Raw genomic sequence first — 16,384 nt, 5'->3', positions numbered from 1 at the left:
ATCCTGGCACCTTCTGCCCTGCCCCCCAAGAAAGGAACGCTGCCTGGTCCTTGTATCCCCCTAAGAAGATTCCATATGGCTCTGTAAAAAGTCAGATCACAGAGAAAGGCCCACATGAGACTGTGGAGGTTCCCGGACCCAGTGTGCCCCGGGAGCTCTGCATGGGCCCTTTAGGTTCCTCAAGCATGGCTGCTCTGAGCTGGCCCAGATGACACTCGCGTGAGCTCCTTTTTCCAGGGCAACATCCTGGTCAACAGAGGCCTCCCTGTGGCTCTGGTGGGGACGGGTCAGAGCTGGCTGTTGTCCCCGTCCTTTGTCGGCCTGAGCTCAGAGGGTGGGGAGCTGGCCTTGCCAGCCTCCTGCAGGGTAAACAGCATCACTGGTCCCACCTCTGCCCTGGGCTGACTCTTCCCTCCCCGCAGGTCCACGGGGAGAGGTCAGTGCTGGAGCTGTGGAAGCTTCAGCCCAACCTCCATAATTCTAGCTCCCCCATCACTGCTGTGGCTCTTTGGTGTTTGGAAAGGAGCTGAGAGATGGGATGAGTGTTTCCCAAAGCCAGGGCAGATCCAGGAGTGCCCTCAAGGCAGGGAGGGCAGTTTGGGGTCAGCCCTTTGAAGCATGTGACCGAGGCTGCCTCCTCCTGGTGACAGAACCTCAGCGCAGCAGGGAGGGCCTTGGGGTGGGGGCTGCTCTTAGAAGTCAGGAAGGCCTCTGGGGCCCCACTCAGCCCCCCTCGCCTTGCAGTAGCCTCTCTGGGCCCCACAGACCCCGGGGCAGCTGTGGCCCTGGGAAGGGGACCTCACTGTCGTGTCTGGTGGCCGCAGGCTCTGGCGTCTACATCACTCGTGGCCAACTGATGAACTGCCACCTGTGCGCAGGAGTGAAGCACAAGGTCCTGCTGCGTCGCCTGCTCGCCACCTTCTTTGACAGGTAGGCGCAGAGACCTCTGGGACCTCCTTGAGGTGAGGCTGCGTTACGGCCCCACACCTTCCCAACTCACACTGGCTGTCAGCCCCCAGCTGTTGGCAGGACCTGGGTCTGGGGAGGGCTTGTGGCCCCCCAAAGTGAAGGCTCCATGTCATGGCGGGTTGGGGGGCTCCTTCCCCTAAGAGACGGGGTGCTCCCCACCCTACACCCCAGCCCCCAGGAAATAAACACCAGTCTAAGGGTGATGTGGGCAGGCATGCAGGCAGGACCCCATTCCTGGTGATCACTCTGGCCTCATGTAGCCTCCTCTCCTGTCCATCCACCAGGAACACGCTGGCCAACAGCTGTGGTACCGGCATCCGCTCCTCCACCAGTGACCCAAGCCGCAAGCCGCTGGACAGCCGAGTCCTAAACGCTGTGAAACGTAAGAGGAGAGCTAGGGTCTCCAGGGGGCGGGTCTCAGCCTTTACGGCGGCACCTCCCCCAGGGGCGGGCTGGGCGGCAGCGCCGGGGGAGAAATGAGCAGCTCGCGGGGGCCGATTGCGAGGTGTTAACGTTCTTGGTAGGTTTCCAAGCGTGATGAATTCAGCTGCGAAACTATTTTAATATGTGAAATAGATCTAATTTTCCTTTTTGAACAAAACCCCTTATTTACATTTTGGGGTTATTTTGAGCCTTTGCCATCTGCTCAGCCTGCTTCTGCCTCCGCTCTTGGGAATGTGGGGGCGGAGCCCAGTCCCTCTCCGCAGCAGACCGCCGCCCCCGGGCCCCCAGATGAGGAGGAAGACGCTGGTGCCCGGCATGCACGGGCCAGACTGGCCAAGAGCACGTCCTCCGGTAGCTGTCAGCACCCAAAGCACTTAGTTTTCTTGCCTAAAAAATCACTCCTGAGACTAATCCTGTTTTAGAGCAAAGAAAGGCCTTTGCAGCCGGTGATTGCATCCCGAAGCGTGGGGGTGCCTGCAGGGGCTCTGGGAAGATGCAGGGAGGGGGTGCGACTGATGCTGCCCCACAGCAGGGCTCATGATGTGAGGGGCTCGCTCCGGGGACCTGCCTCCGGGTTCCCTGCTGTTTGGAGAGGGGGGCCTCACGGGTCCTGGTGGAGAGAGGAAGGGAGGGAGCTTTGTTACCGTTGCTGGTGATGGGACCACTGCTGCTGGGCTAGGGCCTCCGGCTGGGGACGCCAGGCGGGGACAGGTGTCCACCAGCTGCTGCCTCACTCCTTACCAGCCTTCCTTCAGTCCGGCCGGGAGAGGCCTGAGCCTCACAGCTAGTTGGGTGCCCAGGTCCTGGTCTGGTTCCTGCTCCGGCCAGGGCAGGGATGCTATCAAGCTTGTCTGACCAGACCCTCAAGCACAAGGTGGGTGGGACAGAGTGGGAAAGTGAGGCCCAGAGATGGAGGCCTGCCCAAGGTCACACAGCCGGCCAGTGGTCAGGAGGGGCCAGAGCCCCAGGCCCTCTGTGCTCCTGCTGGACCACAGCCTGTGCCCCATGTGCTCTGAGCGTCCCAGCCAGAGACCGTCCCAAAGCGGCAGGGCGGGGCCTCCAGAGCCCACAGTGAGGAGGGTGACCGCTGGCCTTAAAGTTGACCCGAGAGAGGCCTGGGTGGCCAGGTGGTCTTCCTTGCCAGAGGGGAGCGGTGGAGGAGACCCTGGAGGTCCCCTTACCCCCACACCGGCCCAGCAGCGGCCGCTCTGGCCCAGAAGCGCCCTGACCTCCAGCTCGTCCAGGGCATCTTGGTCCTGGGGCCCCTTGGGAGGAAGCAGGTCTGCATCGCGGGACTCCTGCAGGCGGGTGGCCACTCACACCACCCCCCCGCACCCTGTCCTTGCAGTATACTGTCAGAACTTCGCGCCCAGCTTCAAGGAGAGCGAGATGAACGTGATCGCCGCAGACATGTGCACCAACGCCCGCCGCGTCCGGAAGCGCTGGCTGCCCAAGATCAAGTCCATGCTCCCTGAGGGCGTGGAGATGTACCGCACGGTCATGGGCGCCTCGGCCGCCAGCACGCCCCTGGACCCCGAGTTCCCGCCCGCCGCGGCGCAGGTGTTCGAGCAGCGCATCTACGCTGAGCGGCGGGGTGACGCAGCCACCATCGTGGCTCTGAGAACTGACGCCGTGAATGTCGACCTGAGCGCCTCCACCAACCCCGCCTTCGAAGCCGGTGAGGAGGCGGACGGGGCCGGCTCTGTCATCCAGGAGGTGGCTGCGCCCGAGCCACTGCCCGCCGACGGCCAGAGCCCCCCGCAGCCCTTCGAGCAGGGCAGCGCCAGCACCAGCCGGCCCGCGACGCCGGCCGCGGCCAGAAGACAGGAGGGCCCATACTCGGGGACCTTGTAGGCGACGACGAGGCCAGGACCCGGCGTGGAGCTGGTACTGAAGCTGCTTGCATGCGTTACTAATACAGACAAATGTGATCAAGCCACTTACCTACTGGACTGCTACTGTTGCCTGAAAAAAATGTGATTTTTATTCTGCTTGTATTTAAAATTTATGAAGGAAACAAATGCATTCGTTATACTGTAAACGATTAGGCCACTGGCGACCTAGTTGTGAGAAAGGTCCCGGGGCTCCTTTTTGATATTCGAGAGGTTAGTCTCCAAGTTGTAGCTTCCCCTCCCCGTCGTGGGGAGGGGGCGAGAGGCTGCCTGGCCTGGGACTCAGCGCCGCCGGCCTCCCACCCCTCCTGCTCCCTCCGCCCGCCCGGGACGAAGCCAGGGGCCTTGCTGTGGGAGCATGTGTCTCGGGACCCTTGTTCCTTACCCATGGGACCCCCTCACCCCTCTGGGGCCACGGGCCAGGGCTGGGCCCCCAGGGGCCAAACTCCTCTTGTTTTCCCTTCTGAGACTCCGGAGCCAGGCCTGCCGGGTCCACTGTGTGGGGTGTGGGTGCGTGTGCGGGAGTGTGTGAGCGTGTGTGAGTGTGTGTGAGCCCGTGTGCAGGGAACAGTGGTGATGGCACGGTGGTGGGTCCTACTAGTCACTGCACGTGGACAAAGTGTTCTTGGCTGTGTCTGTTCTCCTGCCCCACGCCCGTGGGGTCTGCCCCACCCCTGCAGCTCCACAGACCCTATGTCCACCTGGGACCGAGCACCCACTGGCTCCCACCTGGCCACCTGCCTGGCCGTCCACCATCCTGTGGGGTGGGGCCACCGCCCCTGGTGCAGCCCACGCAGCCCTCAGCCACATTGGGTTTGTGTTTGTTTATTCATTTTCGTCTTAACTCAGATCTATTTCATATATGGTTTGGAAACTTTCCAACCCAAAAGAGCAAAAAAATTGGGGAAGATTGGGTGTCCCTGCCCCAACCCACTATGGCTTAGGGTTGGGTCCATCTGTCTACCATGTACCCTATTCGCACCCCAGCCCTGGGCCAGGTCCTACTCACCTCCCTTTGGGGGCAGGGGTCCCAGGGAGGTGCATCGGGGTGTGCAGTGGAGGAAGGGGTGGGGCCCTGTTTGGCGGGAGCTGGAGTCCAGGCTGAGGCTGGAGCAAGGCCCCCTCAGTGCTGGGCTCCCCCATACATGCTCTGAGCCTTGGGGTGTGCCTGCCTCTGAGGCAGTGGGTGGGTGGGTGTGGAGCTGGGGTGGGGTACAGGTGCAGAAGGCTGGGAATGCATGGGTTGGGGTGTAGGAGTTGTTGCTTTGAGGCTGGAATGCTCACTGTGACATTTAATTGATGTCTTTGGGGAAGGGGCACAGGCTGTCCCAAGTGTTGGTGTCCATTTGTTCAGAGGCTGCCTTCCCCCAAGTCCCAGGCAGCCTCCAGGTGTGGCCAGAGGCACCCCTCACCCCCTGCTGCTTCCTCCTGCCCCCTTGCCCGACAGATGTGGCTTGGCCCCCCTACCTGCAAAGCTGAGGGGGCGCCTGGCCCCCCGCGGGTCCCAGCCTGGGACAGCCTGTGCGAAGGCTTGGGCGCTTTCCCACCCAGGCTCCTCGTCCTGCTGACGGCCACCCTCCCGTATGGCGGGCCCTTGGGAGACCTCGGGTAGGGGTGCGGTAGGAGTAGGGGTGCCTTCCAGCCAGGCGTATGCATGCCTGTCCTCCAGAAGGCTCTGATGGCTTCCAGACCAGGGCGGGGGGCCCTGGATGGGCACCTGGGGGCTAATCAGCCCCACTACCCCCCTCCCTGCCCAGGCACAGGGAAGGCCAGGCCCTGGGGTCCCGGCCTGCAGGAGCCGCAGCTCCTTCCTGCTGGGGCTGTGAACCCCCCACCTGGTCCAGAGGCGGCCCTCTCTCTGGGAGGAGGCCTGCTCCGTCTCAGGCCCAGGTGGGGTTGGAGTGGGCACAGCCCGGCCCACAGCCCAGGAGGGACCAGGACCAAGCCCTCCTGGAGTTGGGAGGGGGCCACGCCCCCCAGGTCCTCAGGGGGTGGGGCAGGACACTGGTGGTGGTGAGGCTGACCTGACCCCACCGTCTCCCCTCCGGATCAGCTCATCTGCCCCTGCCTCGCATTTGCACTTTTGTCTGACCACCCCTGGGGACCTCCGGGAGCTGGCCGCCCATCCGGCTGTTGACAGAAGGGCTCGCTCTCCCCTTTCCTCCCTCAGACATGGGCACGCCCCGACCCGAGGCCAGGCTGGGAGGGGTTCAGCGGGCAGAGGAGGTGGTGGCCTCCGGAGAAGGCCTGACACCCCCCCTCCGCTCAGGCCAGCACAATGTCCCCGTGACCTCTGTCCTTTACTTGTTTATAATCGCCGTCTGTTCTGTTGTTCTGGGTAAGGAAGGCAAGAGCTGTAGGTGAAACTTTAATAATAATCAAATGTGAATGGTTCTGCGCTCTCCCTGCGCCCCGGGTGGGCCAGGCCGAGCCTTTTGCACTAATGTGTCCCGCGGTGGACGTGGGTGGGGAGCGTTTGCAGACGGGCATGGCTGTTGATTCTATCTGCCGGGGCGCTCCCTCCGCGTCCTGAATGTTCCGCGGGGCGGGCGGCGGCGGGCCTGGGCTCGGAGCGGCCTTCCAGAGTGCCTTAGCATCTTTTAATCATTTTTCCCAAGGAAATCCAATTCAGAGAACTGAACCCTCCCCCCCTCTGTTTACAAGACAACTAATTCCTGTCCTGTGAGCGTGGTCCTGACTCACCCAGACCCTGTAGACCGAGAGACGAGCCACTCAGTACTTATGAGATGTGTGCACCTTTATCCCTACGCTTGGCTGTTAGCAATACGCATATACTACTTAGTCTATATAGAGCTAAGTCCTATCAGCGCCTTTCGAGGAGAGAAGGGCTGGGCCACGTCCCAGCGGCTGCAGCAGCCGCCCGCCCTCTTCTGCCCTCCCCAGCAGGACGGGGTGTGCGGCAGGAGGTAGCTGGGACAAGTGCAAAGGTCCAGGAGGAGGGCCCGGGAGATGTGACAGATACTGTGAGTTTGGGGGCCGCCCGACCGGCGTGCCTCGGTACTTGAATCCTGTCTTTCTGCACTGTGTCTGGTCTCGCCCAGAGTTCTCTGTGGTTGCTTCACTTTGCATTTGACTCGATTGTCTTACCTTGCCCCTGAATGTGGACGAGAGACCAGGGGAGAGGCCTCTGGGTGTGCAGCCTGTGGCCGCGGCCCGCTGTCCTGGTGCCGGGGCTCCAGGAGCTCGGTGTGTTTCTCCTCTGTGAAAACTGATTCCTTGGCAGTGATTGTGTTTAGGGACGGGAGGGAGGGATGCAGAGGCTGGGCCCGGGAGGGGCAGGGGCAGGCCGGCCCACAGAGCCTGCTCCGTGCTCGTGCTCCGGGGGGACTCTGGTGTGCCCGGCCCTGACCTGTCCCCCTTAAGTGGCCGGAACCTTCTGGCACTGGCCCCGTGCGTGCCACCCCAGCCATTTAGTGCTTAGATTCCCCTCAAACAGGTTCTTTTTATGGCAATATCTTGCTGCAAGTAGAAAAAGGCCTATGGCCCATTAACCAACTGAAAACTCAGAGAAAACCTGTTTGCCTCTGCCAGCAGTAAGTCCTAAACACAGAACTGAGAGTTCATAGCCGTCTTGAGCTTTAACTACTGTTTCAGAACGCTGCTGCTGCACAGATCGGTGACGCCAGCCAGCCCGCTCCGAGCCCGGCGCTGCCGGGGGCCGGAGAACCGCGGGGCTCAGAACTAGAGGTTTCTAATCTGGCAAGGGTTTCTGGGTTTTGTGTGTTTGTTTGTCTTTTGTTTATTTGGGGGAGAAAAGTGAAAAGGAAAATTATGCAGAATCGAAAGCATTCAGATTGGACAACCTGCTTGAATTCTGATCAGTCGCTTCATTGTTAGTGTTTTGCACATGATTGTAATTTTTATGTCAAAAGAAGCCAAAACTTGCAATACTATTTTTAGCAGACAAAAAAAAAATAAGAACTACATATAAAACGTCTAAATATTTTTGACTTGAACATTTGGATGGCACTGGGTGCAAATAGACCATTCATCCTTCGGACGGAGTGTTTGGAAAAAGAGACTTTTAAAAAGGAGACGGTTGTCGTAAAGTGTCTGTGGAGGGGTTAAGTAGTACTGTAACTCACGACTGTTAAACATGAATAAATAAACGAACTGTCCCTGTGCTGTAACAAAAGAGGCTCTTTTCACAGTAACACTGAGTTCAATTTCAGCCACAGAAGAGGCTACCTTTTTTTCTCTTTTTTCTTTTCTTTTCTTTTTTTTCGGTTGAAGAAGGAGGAAGCCTCTGTTTGCTCTTCCTGCGCCTCCCTCTCCTTTTGCTGCTACTCGGCAGAGTCCAGACTGTCGCTTTTTAGCCACGGCTGACACCGTATCGTAACTCAGACCACAGAATCCGCCAGCGACCAGGAAACCGAGGGGCTTCCAGTGTGCTCAGAGCCAGTTTCAGGAGGTGGAAATCCGTTACAAACAAACAAAAGGATGTGATTGTTCGTTGTAAAGCGCTTTGTAAAATTCACATTTACAGAATAATAAAGTCAGTTCAAACCCAGCTTGCCTATGTTTTGCTGGGCCAGTGGGGTTGGGGGGCGACTCTGAGAAGCGGGCGGTGGTGGGGGGAGGCAGGAGGGCTGTTGGAGGCAGGGTGACCAACCACCCCTGGACACCCTCAGGACCCAGGACCCCTGGCTGGGGGGACGGGCCATCCCCGGCTTGCTGCCTACTGTCCACACCTAGCCCACTTACCTCTCCCTCCCCCAATATCTTACAAGGGAAAGGGGCTGGTGGGCACGATGTCCTGAGGGGTGCCGTGCTTGGGGGAGGGCCCTGAGCTCCATGTGAACTGGTGGGTGGGGCTCGCTTTCTATTTTTATTGTCTGCAAACTGGGGCACCCACCTCACCTGGCTCACCTGTCTGCCACCTGCCGGATGTGCTGCCGCCTCCCTCCCCTCCCCCCACCTCCTCCGGAGCCAGGGCTGCCGGCAGGAGAACAGAATTGCAAGTGGGTGGGGCCCACTGGCTGACCTGAGTGGAAATCCCCAGGGCCAGGCCAGTCCACTACATCTTCTGACCATCTGACCATCTCTGGAACTGTCCCCCCAGGCCAGCCCAGGGCTAGGGTTCTTGGATCCAGGCCTGGTGGCTGTCTCCAGCTTTGCTCCCCTGCTGGGCTTCCCTGGGCCCCGGCGGCGAGGCTTTGCGTCAGTGTGTCCTGCAGACATGGGTCAGGTCTCAGCCCTCACGTGAGATTCCCACGCTCAGACACCTGGGTGGCAGCTCCCTCTTCCTTCTGTCCTGCTAGAGTCTTGTCCAGAAGGGCCACTGCTGACCTGCTTCTAGAAGTAATCCCAGCCCCACCCCCTTTCTCGGCCTTCGCAGCAGCTGCCCCTCCCAAGCTTGTGATGGGTTCACTTGCTCACTTGTTTATCTGGCCTCCCCGGGGGCGGGGTCTGTAGGTCTGCTTCGTGCACCACCCCCAGGAGGGGCCCCCGAGCCATGGCCAGCATGGAGCAGGCACAAAGTCTAGAATGGGTGGACATGGTTTCCAATGGGCCCCCTGCAGCAGTCGGGGTGCTGGTTTGGAGTCACCTTGAGCCTGGCCCCTCCCACAAAGACATCACACTGTCACTCCAGGAACGCCCCAAGAGCCTGGCCCCATCCCACTGCCCAGCCCTGATGGGTGAGGGCCTGAGTCTTTTCTCAAGAGCTGCTCCCTGCTGCCCTCAGCCCAGCTCACCCACCAACTCGGTCCATGCAGGCCCCTTCCCCTTCCCGCCCAGGGCATCAGCCCTGCTGGATGGGTGGATTCCAGGCCACCCCTGCCCCAGGCTGGTGGAGACACCTGGCCTCTGGGCCACAGACCGCACCTCTGGGAGGCCCCAGACCCCCTCATAAGCCTCCCAGTGACCCCACTCAGGCATGCCCGAGCCCCCACAGCAGGGAGACCTGAAGGCCCAGGCATGGGAGGGGATGGGGAGTGTCCTGCTGGCTCCCCTGGGACAAGCCCAGTCCAGCCCCTTCTCCGTGTGAGTCTCCTAGTTTCCAAGGAGGAGGGATCCGGGCACCTGCCAGCCTGGCTCTGTCCCCTCCGCCTCCGTCCTTCAGCAGCCTCCCTGCCCTTGTAGCCACCATGGAAACTGGCTGAGGCATCAGAACTTTTGCATCCCACCCCTTTGTCCGGTTCTGGGAGGGGGTGCGGAGTCAGCAGGACCCGGAGGCTCTGCCCTGAGCCCTTTGTCCTCCGGAACAAAGGGTCAGAGCCTGGGTGGGGGTGGGGTCCTGCGCCTGGGCGGGGGAGGGCTCCCTCCGGCCTGTGCACGGCTGAGGCAGGGGCGGGATGAGGGCCCAGCCGGAGGGGTGACCACCATCCTCCAGCTCCTGCCCATGACGCACGAGCCCTCGGTGGTGTGTCCTTTGCAGCCCCATGGATGGGCATCGCTGCTCCCTAGAAGGGAGACTGAGGCTTCTGGGGGGTCTCCAACTGCCCCCCACCCCTCGCTGAGCCCAGCTGAGAGGGGGTCCTGGTCCATCTGCTGTTGCCGAGGAAGCTTGGGCGGGTCAGTCACGGCCGTGTCACGTCTGTTCAGCCAGGAGGGCTGGCCAGGAAGCTGTACTTGGAAGTGGGGAAGTGGACGCAGACACTCGTCAAGGGACTGCTGTGGGGTCTTCACCTGTAAAGGGAAAGAGGGGTGGCAGGTGGGAGCAGGTTAGGGCCCTGGGCTGGGAAGGGAGGGTGGGCAGGGGAGGAGGAGGCAGTGCCTCCCTGTGCTGTCCGGGGGCACCCAGCTCCCAGGCCTTTCAGCCACCCGTGGTCCCACCCGGGCCTGGGCACACGGGGATAAGGGATGAGAGCAGGTGGATGTGGTGACACATTGTGTCGACAGAACTCTAGCTGTGACAGAGTGAGGGCCTGACCGACCACGAGGCCGTCTCCCTCCTTGGGCCCCACCTCTTGGGCTTCCCTGGGGCGTCTGTGGCTGCCAGCAAGGGCTGGAGCTGGGAGGGGGCCTGAGGGGTCTGTCATGGGGGGGGGGGGTTTCTCCTGGACAGGGACCTCTGCCCAGGGCTGTCCTTCCCCTAGGGCCTGTGGGGAGGGGTGGGCCAACGGTGGCGGCTAAGGGAGGCCCTTTGGTGGGGACTTGGGTGGGAAGGCTCCCCTCCACCTGAGGCCCTGCCCAGCCCCCCCTGCCCGGGCTCCCTCGTAGAGGCAGGGCTCGGCCACAAGTCTGCGATTCCAGGCCCCAGAGAGAGGGGGGTGGAGGTGGCGGGGGGGGGGCCTGGAGTGTGCATGTTCTAGCCCAGGCAGCATCCGAGGCGCTGGGGGTCTAGTCCAGATTGAGTGCCCTGCCCTCCCCTCCCTCGGGACGCAGGCCTCACCGAGCTGAGAAGGGGAAGCTGGTCCCAGCCTCCTGGGACCATAATTGACTAACAGCTGCAGACAGGCGGGCGGGGCTGGGAGATGGATGGCGCATTGCGTCGCAGGGAGGGGTGCAGAGGCCCCGATTTCCAGGAAAGGCAGCCTGGTTCTCCGTCAGGGGCCGTGACCAGGGCCCGGGAGGCCTGCCCCCAGCTGGGTGGGTGACCTAGGGCCTGCCAGCTCTGGGCTCAGTTTCCATTCCTGTGTGAGGGAGGGGCTGGCCCAGGTGTGGTTCCTTCAGGTGAGGACAGAGCAGCCCTGGGGAGGAGCCCCCCACATTTGCCCCCCTGGCCTCCCTGTGGTTGAGCAGCTTCTGGACAGCACTGGCCCGCTGCAGGGAGGTCGGGGCACTAGGAGGCAGCTCATCCAGGGGGAAGGAAGTTCCATGGAGCCCCGCACAGGTGCCCCAGACAGGCCATGCCTGCTGACAAGCCGCCCGCTCTGGGCATCCAGCTCTGTCACCCTCACCACCCTCAGGCCCTCAGGCAGCCCTTACCCTGGAGCAGGGGCAGGGGTTCCCCTCAAGGAGGCAGTCATGGCCCCCAGCTGGGGGGCTGCACTTGGGAGGGAGAGGGAGGAGGACACCCCTAGGGGCAAGTGTTCAAAGCAGGCCCCTAGGTGAGATTCCTTGGGCATTCCCCCAGGGGACAGTCCCAAGGCAGGCATGCAGGACTTGACCTCCAGAGGCCGGTGGTCTGGGTGTCCTCCCTGAGCTGTCGGTGTCCAGCGCCCCCTCCTCCCCTTGGCCCAGGGGCCTGGGCACGGCTCGTGGCTGGTGGGGCACTTCCTGACCTGAGGCACTCAGCCGCTTGGAGGCCCCCAAACAGCCTGGGCTTCACATGCAGCGCTCCCCGCACAGTGAGACCGCTGCTGCTCCACCATGCATCCCCTTCCTCTTCCCCGGCCAAACCCCTTTCCCAAGTCCCAGTCCTCCATCCCCAGTGATGTCCTATTGGAGACTCTGGACTGGACGAGGCCTGGGCTCCAGGTCTGCATCGATGCCGAGGCTGTGAGGGGGCACGTGCCTGCCTGTCTCTGGGCCCCGACCCCAGACAGAGGGCAGGGTCTCCGGAACCTCTGAGCCCTGAGGCCCGGAGCCTCACCGCCCGCCCAAAACATAAAGGCCGCTGTGCTCAGGCTCTGGGGGTTCACTTTGGCTGCGAAGGGATTGTTCTATGACCGACACCCACAGAAACATGGATGCAGAGGCGGCCAGGACCGGGAACCCGAGGGGGGATGGGGAGGGTGGGGGAGGGACAGCACTTAAGGACGCCCTGCCTTCGACCCCCTGTCCTCATGTCTTCTGGTCCCCTGACTGGAGGCAGCATTGCCTGAGGCCTTATAGGGGTAGGGGGCCGAGTTTGACCCCAGCTGACCCTGCCGACCTGCTGCCCATCGGGGCCTCATTGAGGTCCCACCGCAGTCTTGTGAGGTGGTCCAATTCTAGCCCCATTTTTCAGACAGGGAAATGGAGGCTCAGAGGAGTTAAGGAAGTCACTTGGGCACAGCTGGAAGGGGGCAGAGCCAGAATTTGAACCAGGCACTGACCTCACTGACCCTGCTCTGGACAGCACCCCTGGCCCAGCGGAGGGAGCATCCCCAGGCTGGCAGGTTGGATGGGCTCATAGGGGACCAGCAGAGGGGTGGTCTGGTTCCTCCTACCACCAAGTGCCACCTGCCCATCTGCGTCTCTTGTCAGACCAGGGTGTGGACAGCCTGGTGCCAACTGCAAGGGGAGGCCCCTGCCTGCCCTCTGAGGTGACTGAGGGCTCCTGAGAAAGAGGAGAGCAGCTGGGACAAGAGTCCGCATTACAACCTGACTCACCCGGGACACCTGTGTGGGGGCAAGAGCCCAGAGCTGAAGTCACCTGCCCTGGGCACCCACGTGGGGTTGGCGAAACATGGGTGGGGACAGACAGCCTGGCTCAGCCTTGGCCTCACCCCGAGCGGTTCCAAGTGCACCGAGGCCAGATCGGCCAAGTCAGTCAGCCTTGAATACCATTTTATTTATTTTTATTTTTTAAAAGTTGGCTTTATCCCCCGAGTAGGTGCACTGTTCCTGGACATTCTGCAATACCAGGTCGATGTGTGACATGGATGGAACAAGCTCCTATTCCAACTCCCTGCTCCCAAAATCCATTTAAAAGATTGTCCTGGGATAGGTGACATAGCAGCTATTAAACTGGTAAGAACAAACACTACACTCGATCTCACCAAAAGGCCAAGAAGTGATTGAACGCCATTTTAGAAGCCAGACCAAGATTCGTGCTGACGGTGGGCGGGGGCAGGGGGGACGACCAGGTGAGCCACCAACCTGGGGAAGGGCAGGGGCTCCCTCCTGTAACAGATAGCTGAGGGAAGCCCCAAGCCCCTCCCTCTCTGGAAGCCTCCTTCCAGGTAGCCTGGGTGGGTTTGGAGAGAGCCCTGTGTCCCAGTGCCCAGGTATTTGCACATCAGGGATCCACACAGCAGCCCTGCCTAGTTAGCGCCCTGGAATCCTCTCCCTTCCCCACTCCTCGAGGTCTCCCTGGTGCCCACTCCCTCCCCAATGCAGCCCCCATCAACTGCAGCTTTGCCCACCCAGCAGCTCCACTTCCTCTGTGAGAGACAGCCTGGCACAGTGGGAAGTGCCCCAAACTGAATGTAAAACACCTATGCAATGCCACCTCTTTGTCCCTCAGTTTCCCCTACATGTCCAGCAAAAGGGTGGGCTAGATCATGCTTCCCAAACTCAGCTGTGCCTCAGATCCCCTGGGCACCTTGGTAAATGCAGGTTGTGGTTCTGTGGGCTGTGGTGGGCCTGGGACTCTGCATTCTAACCTCATGTCGTCTGGTGGACAGACTCCGACTCATCATTTAGCCCCACGTGCAGAGAATCAGAGAATATGCGGGTCTAGAAGCGCAGATGGGGCACGGAGTGGATGCCAAGTGCAGGCTCGACGTGTCAGGTGGCCCACGGGTCTACAACGCTTGGCGCCCATGGCAGTGCGCCGCCTGGTGTTCTGGGTCCCCAGCAGTGGTCCAGACTCTTGCTGTGGTCCACGCGTCCTTGCTGGCTCCTCGTGGCTCGGCTCCCGGGCGCTCCGAGGGGAGGTATCCACCCTTCTTACAGACACCAGCGTGCAGGAGTGGTTTCAACTTTCGTCAGATCCATGGGCAGAAAATCACACTTTGCTTCCTACAAAGCTCGCCGGTGTCTCCTCCTTAGTGAAGCATCTCTCAGGTCTTTCCTCATTTTCTGACCCGGGGTTACCCTGTCCGTGTGCATCTGAGGAGCCTTCCTGTAAAGCCCCAGCCCACTATGTCCTCTGTGGGGGTGGAGGAGGGGTGGTTATGGCCAAACAGAGCCTCCGAACTTTTCTATCCACAGCCTTGCGGTCCTCCTCGACCCAGGAGGCAGAAACATGCCTTGAGGCTTTCTCCTGGACTCAGAATCTGGCTGTCCCCGTCTGTGGAGCTGGAGGCCCCTTCAGGCGGGAGGGAGGGCCTGGCACCCCAAGGCCCCTCCCCTGGGGAAGGGTCTCCCACCGGCTGCTGACTATGGGGAGCAGGACTTACCGTGGGGCTGGCGCCCCACCGCCTCAGTTAAGTGGCTGCACTAGAACTGGTTCCGTAGACCCGGAGCTGCCCGTCTGGAGGGGGCCGAAGGTGGCAGGGGAGGGAGGGCCGGCTGGCCCTGGAGTAGGACTGCTCTAAGCCCATCTTAGTGTCACCGCCAGCTGAGCCACCAGTGGAGGCTCTGCAGGGCGCTTGGGAGGCATGAGCCGTCTGTCCACTGCAGGGCAGGACAGACGAGAGCGCAGGGTCAGGGCTGAGGGCCAGGGAGGGCGGCTGGACCTGGAATCGGAAGGGACATAGCCCCTCTGTGTCCCAGTGTGCAGGGGCAGGCCCGGGGCAGCTCTCTCTCAGCTGGGAGCCCTCATGGGCTCCTGCCCCTGTTCTGCCTTCAGCTTCTGGAATGGGAGCTGGATTCCCTGGAATGGAGCCTGGGGCCTCAGCTGAGAGTCAAGAGGAAGCAACTGTGATCAGTGGTAATGCTTTGAGGGCAACACCACATCCATTACAAACCACGGCCCCTGAGAGCTCCTTCCGGTCGGGCAGGGGGAGGAGAGGGGCCGGAGACCTCTGAGACCTCTACCACTCAGCGGCCAGGGCCCTCATCAGTTCCAGAAGGGCCCCAGCTCCACAAGGCACCCCATTCCTGACAAGGAAGCGATCACCTGCGATCATAGTCCCCATTACACCACGTGGACAGGAGCCTGAGGCCTGCAGAGGGCCGTGGCCACAGCTCACAGCTGGCCAGCAGGGTGGGAAGGAGGCCCATGCCCTTGACACCTGCCCTGCCCTGTAGAGGCCCACAGAGGGGCTGTCTCAGGGCACCAGCACCGCAAGGATGAAGGGGCACCAGGGTGGGGAGCTGGGCAAGTGGGATTGCCCTGGGCCAAACGGACTCCAACCCTCCGGGAGGGGCTCCAGAACTGGTTTGCCCAGCTAAGTGGAGATGGGAGGTGGGGGGTTTGTGAAATGAAGGCCCCACAGGGGCATGGGGCGGGGAGAGGGTTGGAGGAGGTGGGAGGTGGGAGGGCAGAGAAGGAGGGAGAAGCTGGATCCTCCATCCCCAGGACACGGGGGGCGGCAGTGGGTGTTGCTGATAAAGGTCCCTGTGGGCTCAGGGAGGGGCTGCAGGGGTCCTGAGGGCTGCAGAGGGGAACAGAGCCAGGTGCTGCGGTCTGTGTCCACGCGGGGCATGGGCAGTCAGGTGACTTCGGGACTCCCCCTCCCCACCCCATCAACGGCTCCTGTAGACCCCAAGGCAGCCTGAACTGGAGCACCTGCAGCGCCCTGGCCTCAGCAGGGGTCCAGGTTCTGCGTCCACGCCAGTGCCAGGGACGTGCCAGGGAAGTAGGCTGCCCGTCCTGGGCCTAGAGTGATGCCTCCAAGACCGAGTGGTGGCGCCCCCTCCGGAGGGGAGCTGGACGGTGCGGAAGGGAGCAGAGCAAAGCGGGTGTTGGCCTTGGCAAGGCAGCCTGGCTGCGAGGAAAATCAAATCACTGCAACCCCACCGACCCACCGTCCGGCGCTGAAATGCAGATAAGCCCGGGTGGGGGATCCGCCTGGCTCTGCTGCAGACCCACCCCAAGTGGGAACACAGAAGTGATTAGGCCTAAAAGCTCGGGCCATTTAGCTTTTATTCGATTGGCAGAGAGGCCCACGGTGCCCTCTGCTTTTTGTCGTTTGATTATACATCTGTGTTCAAAATAGGGTTCCTGGAATGGAGGCGGCCGGCTGGGCTCATTGGAATGGAAATCAATTTGATTAGAGAGCAGTCAGTGATGAGGCTGCGCTCCAGGCAGAACCCAGCTCCGCACAACACCAGAAACTTTCTGAGGAAACGCCTGCAATCCTGGGGGCGGGGCCTTGACCCGGGCGGGGGCGTGGCTGGGGCCTCTCCAGAGCACCCCTGCCCTGCCCCCACCCCATGGGCCAGCAGGAGGGGTCCCTGCTGCTTACTCCCTGCCTGGCCTTGGTAAGTGCTTGGCCGCCTCAGTTTTCTTCTCCATAAGATGGGGTCATGCTGGTGCTGCCTCACAGGGTTTGGGGGACTTGAAGGGGCCATGGTCACAAAAAGCCCACTGGCACCTGGTACATAGCATTAATTCGATGAATGCTGGCCAGGTGGGT

General features: G+C 61.5%; 1 protein-coding gene and 1 non-coding gene across 8 annotated transcripts in view; one reads left to right on the top strand and one right to left on the bottom strand.

Annotated features, from left to right (window-relative positions):
• Nucleotides 1–7,836, top strand: part of NACC2 (NACC family member 2) — a 69,340-nt gene extending 61,504 nt beyond the window's left edge. For all 7 annotated transcript variants that reach the window (XM_072960399.1, XM_072960396.1, XM_072960402.1 and 4 more), the window contains 3 exons: nucleotides 825–930; nucleotides 1,254–1,351; nucleotides 2,762–7,836. In XM_072960399.1, coding sequence (XP_072816500.1) covers nucleotides 825–930; nucleotides 1,254–1,351; nucleotides 2,762–3,267 — 710 coding nt within the window. In that variant the 3' untranslated portion in view covers nucleotides 3,268–7,836. The remainder of the gene's footprint in view (nucleotides 1–824; nucleotides 931–1,253; nucleotides 1,352–2,761) is intronic.
• Nucleotides 7,837–12,745: 4,909 nt separating this feature from the next.
• LOC116280423 (U2 spliceosomal RNA) lies at nucleotides 12,746–12,935 on the bottom strand. The gene has a single exon (XR_004189810.1). It is a non-coding gene; the product is annotated as a U2 spliceosomal RNA (small nuclear RNA).
• Between the last annotated feature and the right edge of the window lie 3,449 nt (nucleotides 12,936–16,384).

Source organism: Vicugna pacos, chromosome 4 (assembly GCF_048564905.1).
Source record: "Vicugna pacos chromosome 4, VicPac4, whole genome shotgun sequence".
NCBI classification, from domain to species: domain Eukaryota; kingdom Metazoa; phylum Chordata; class Mammalia; order Artiodactyla; family Camelidae; genus Vicugna; species Vicugna pacos.
Note: the sequence above shows the minus strand (reverse complement) of the source record. Positions and strands in the feature narration are given on the sequence as shown.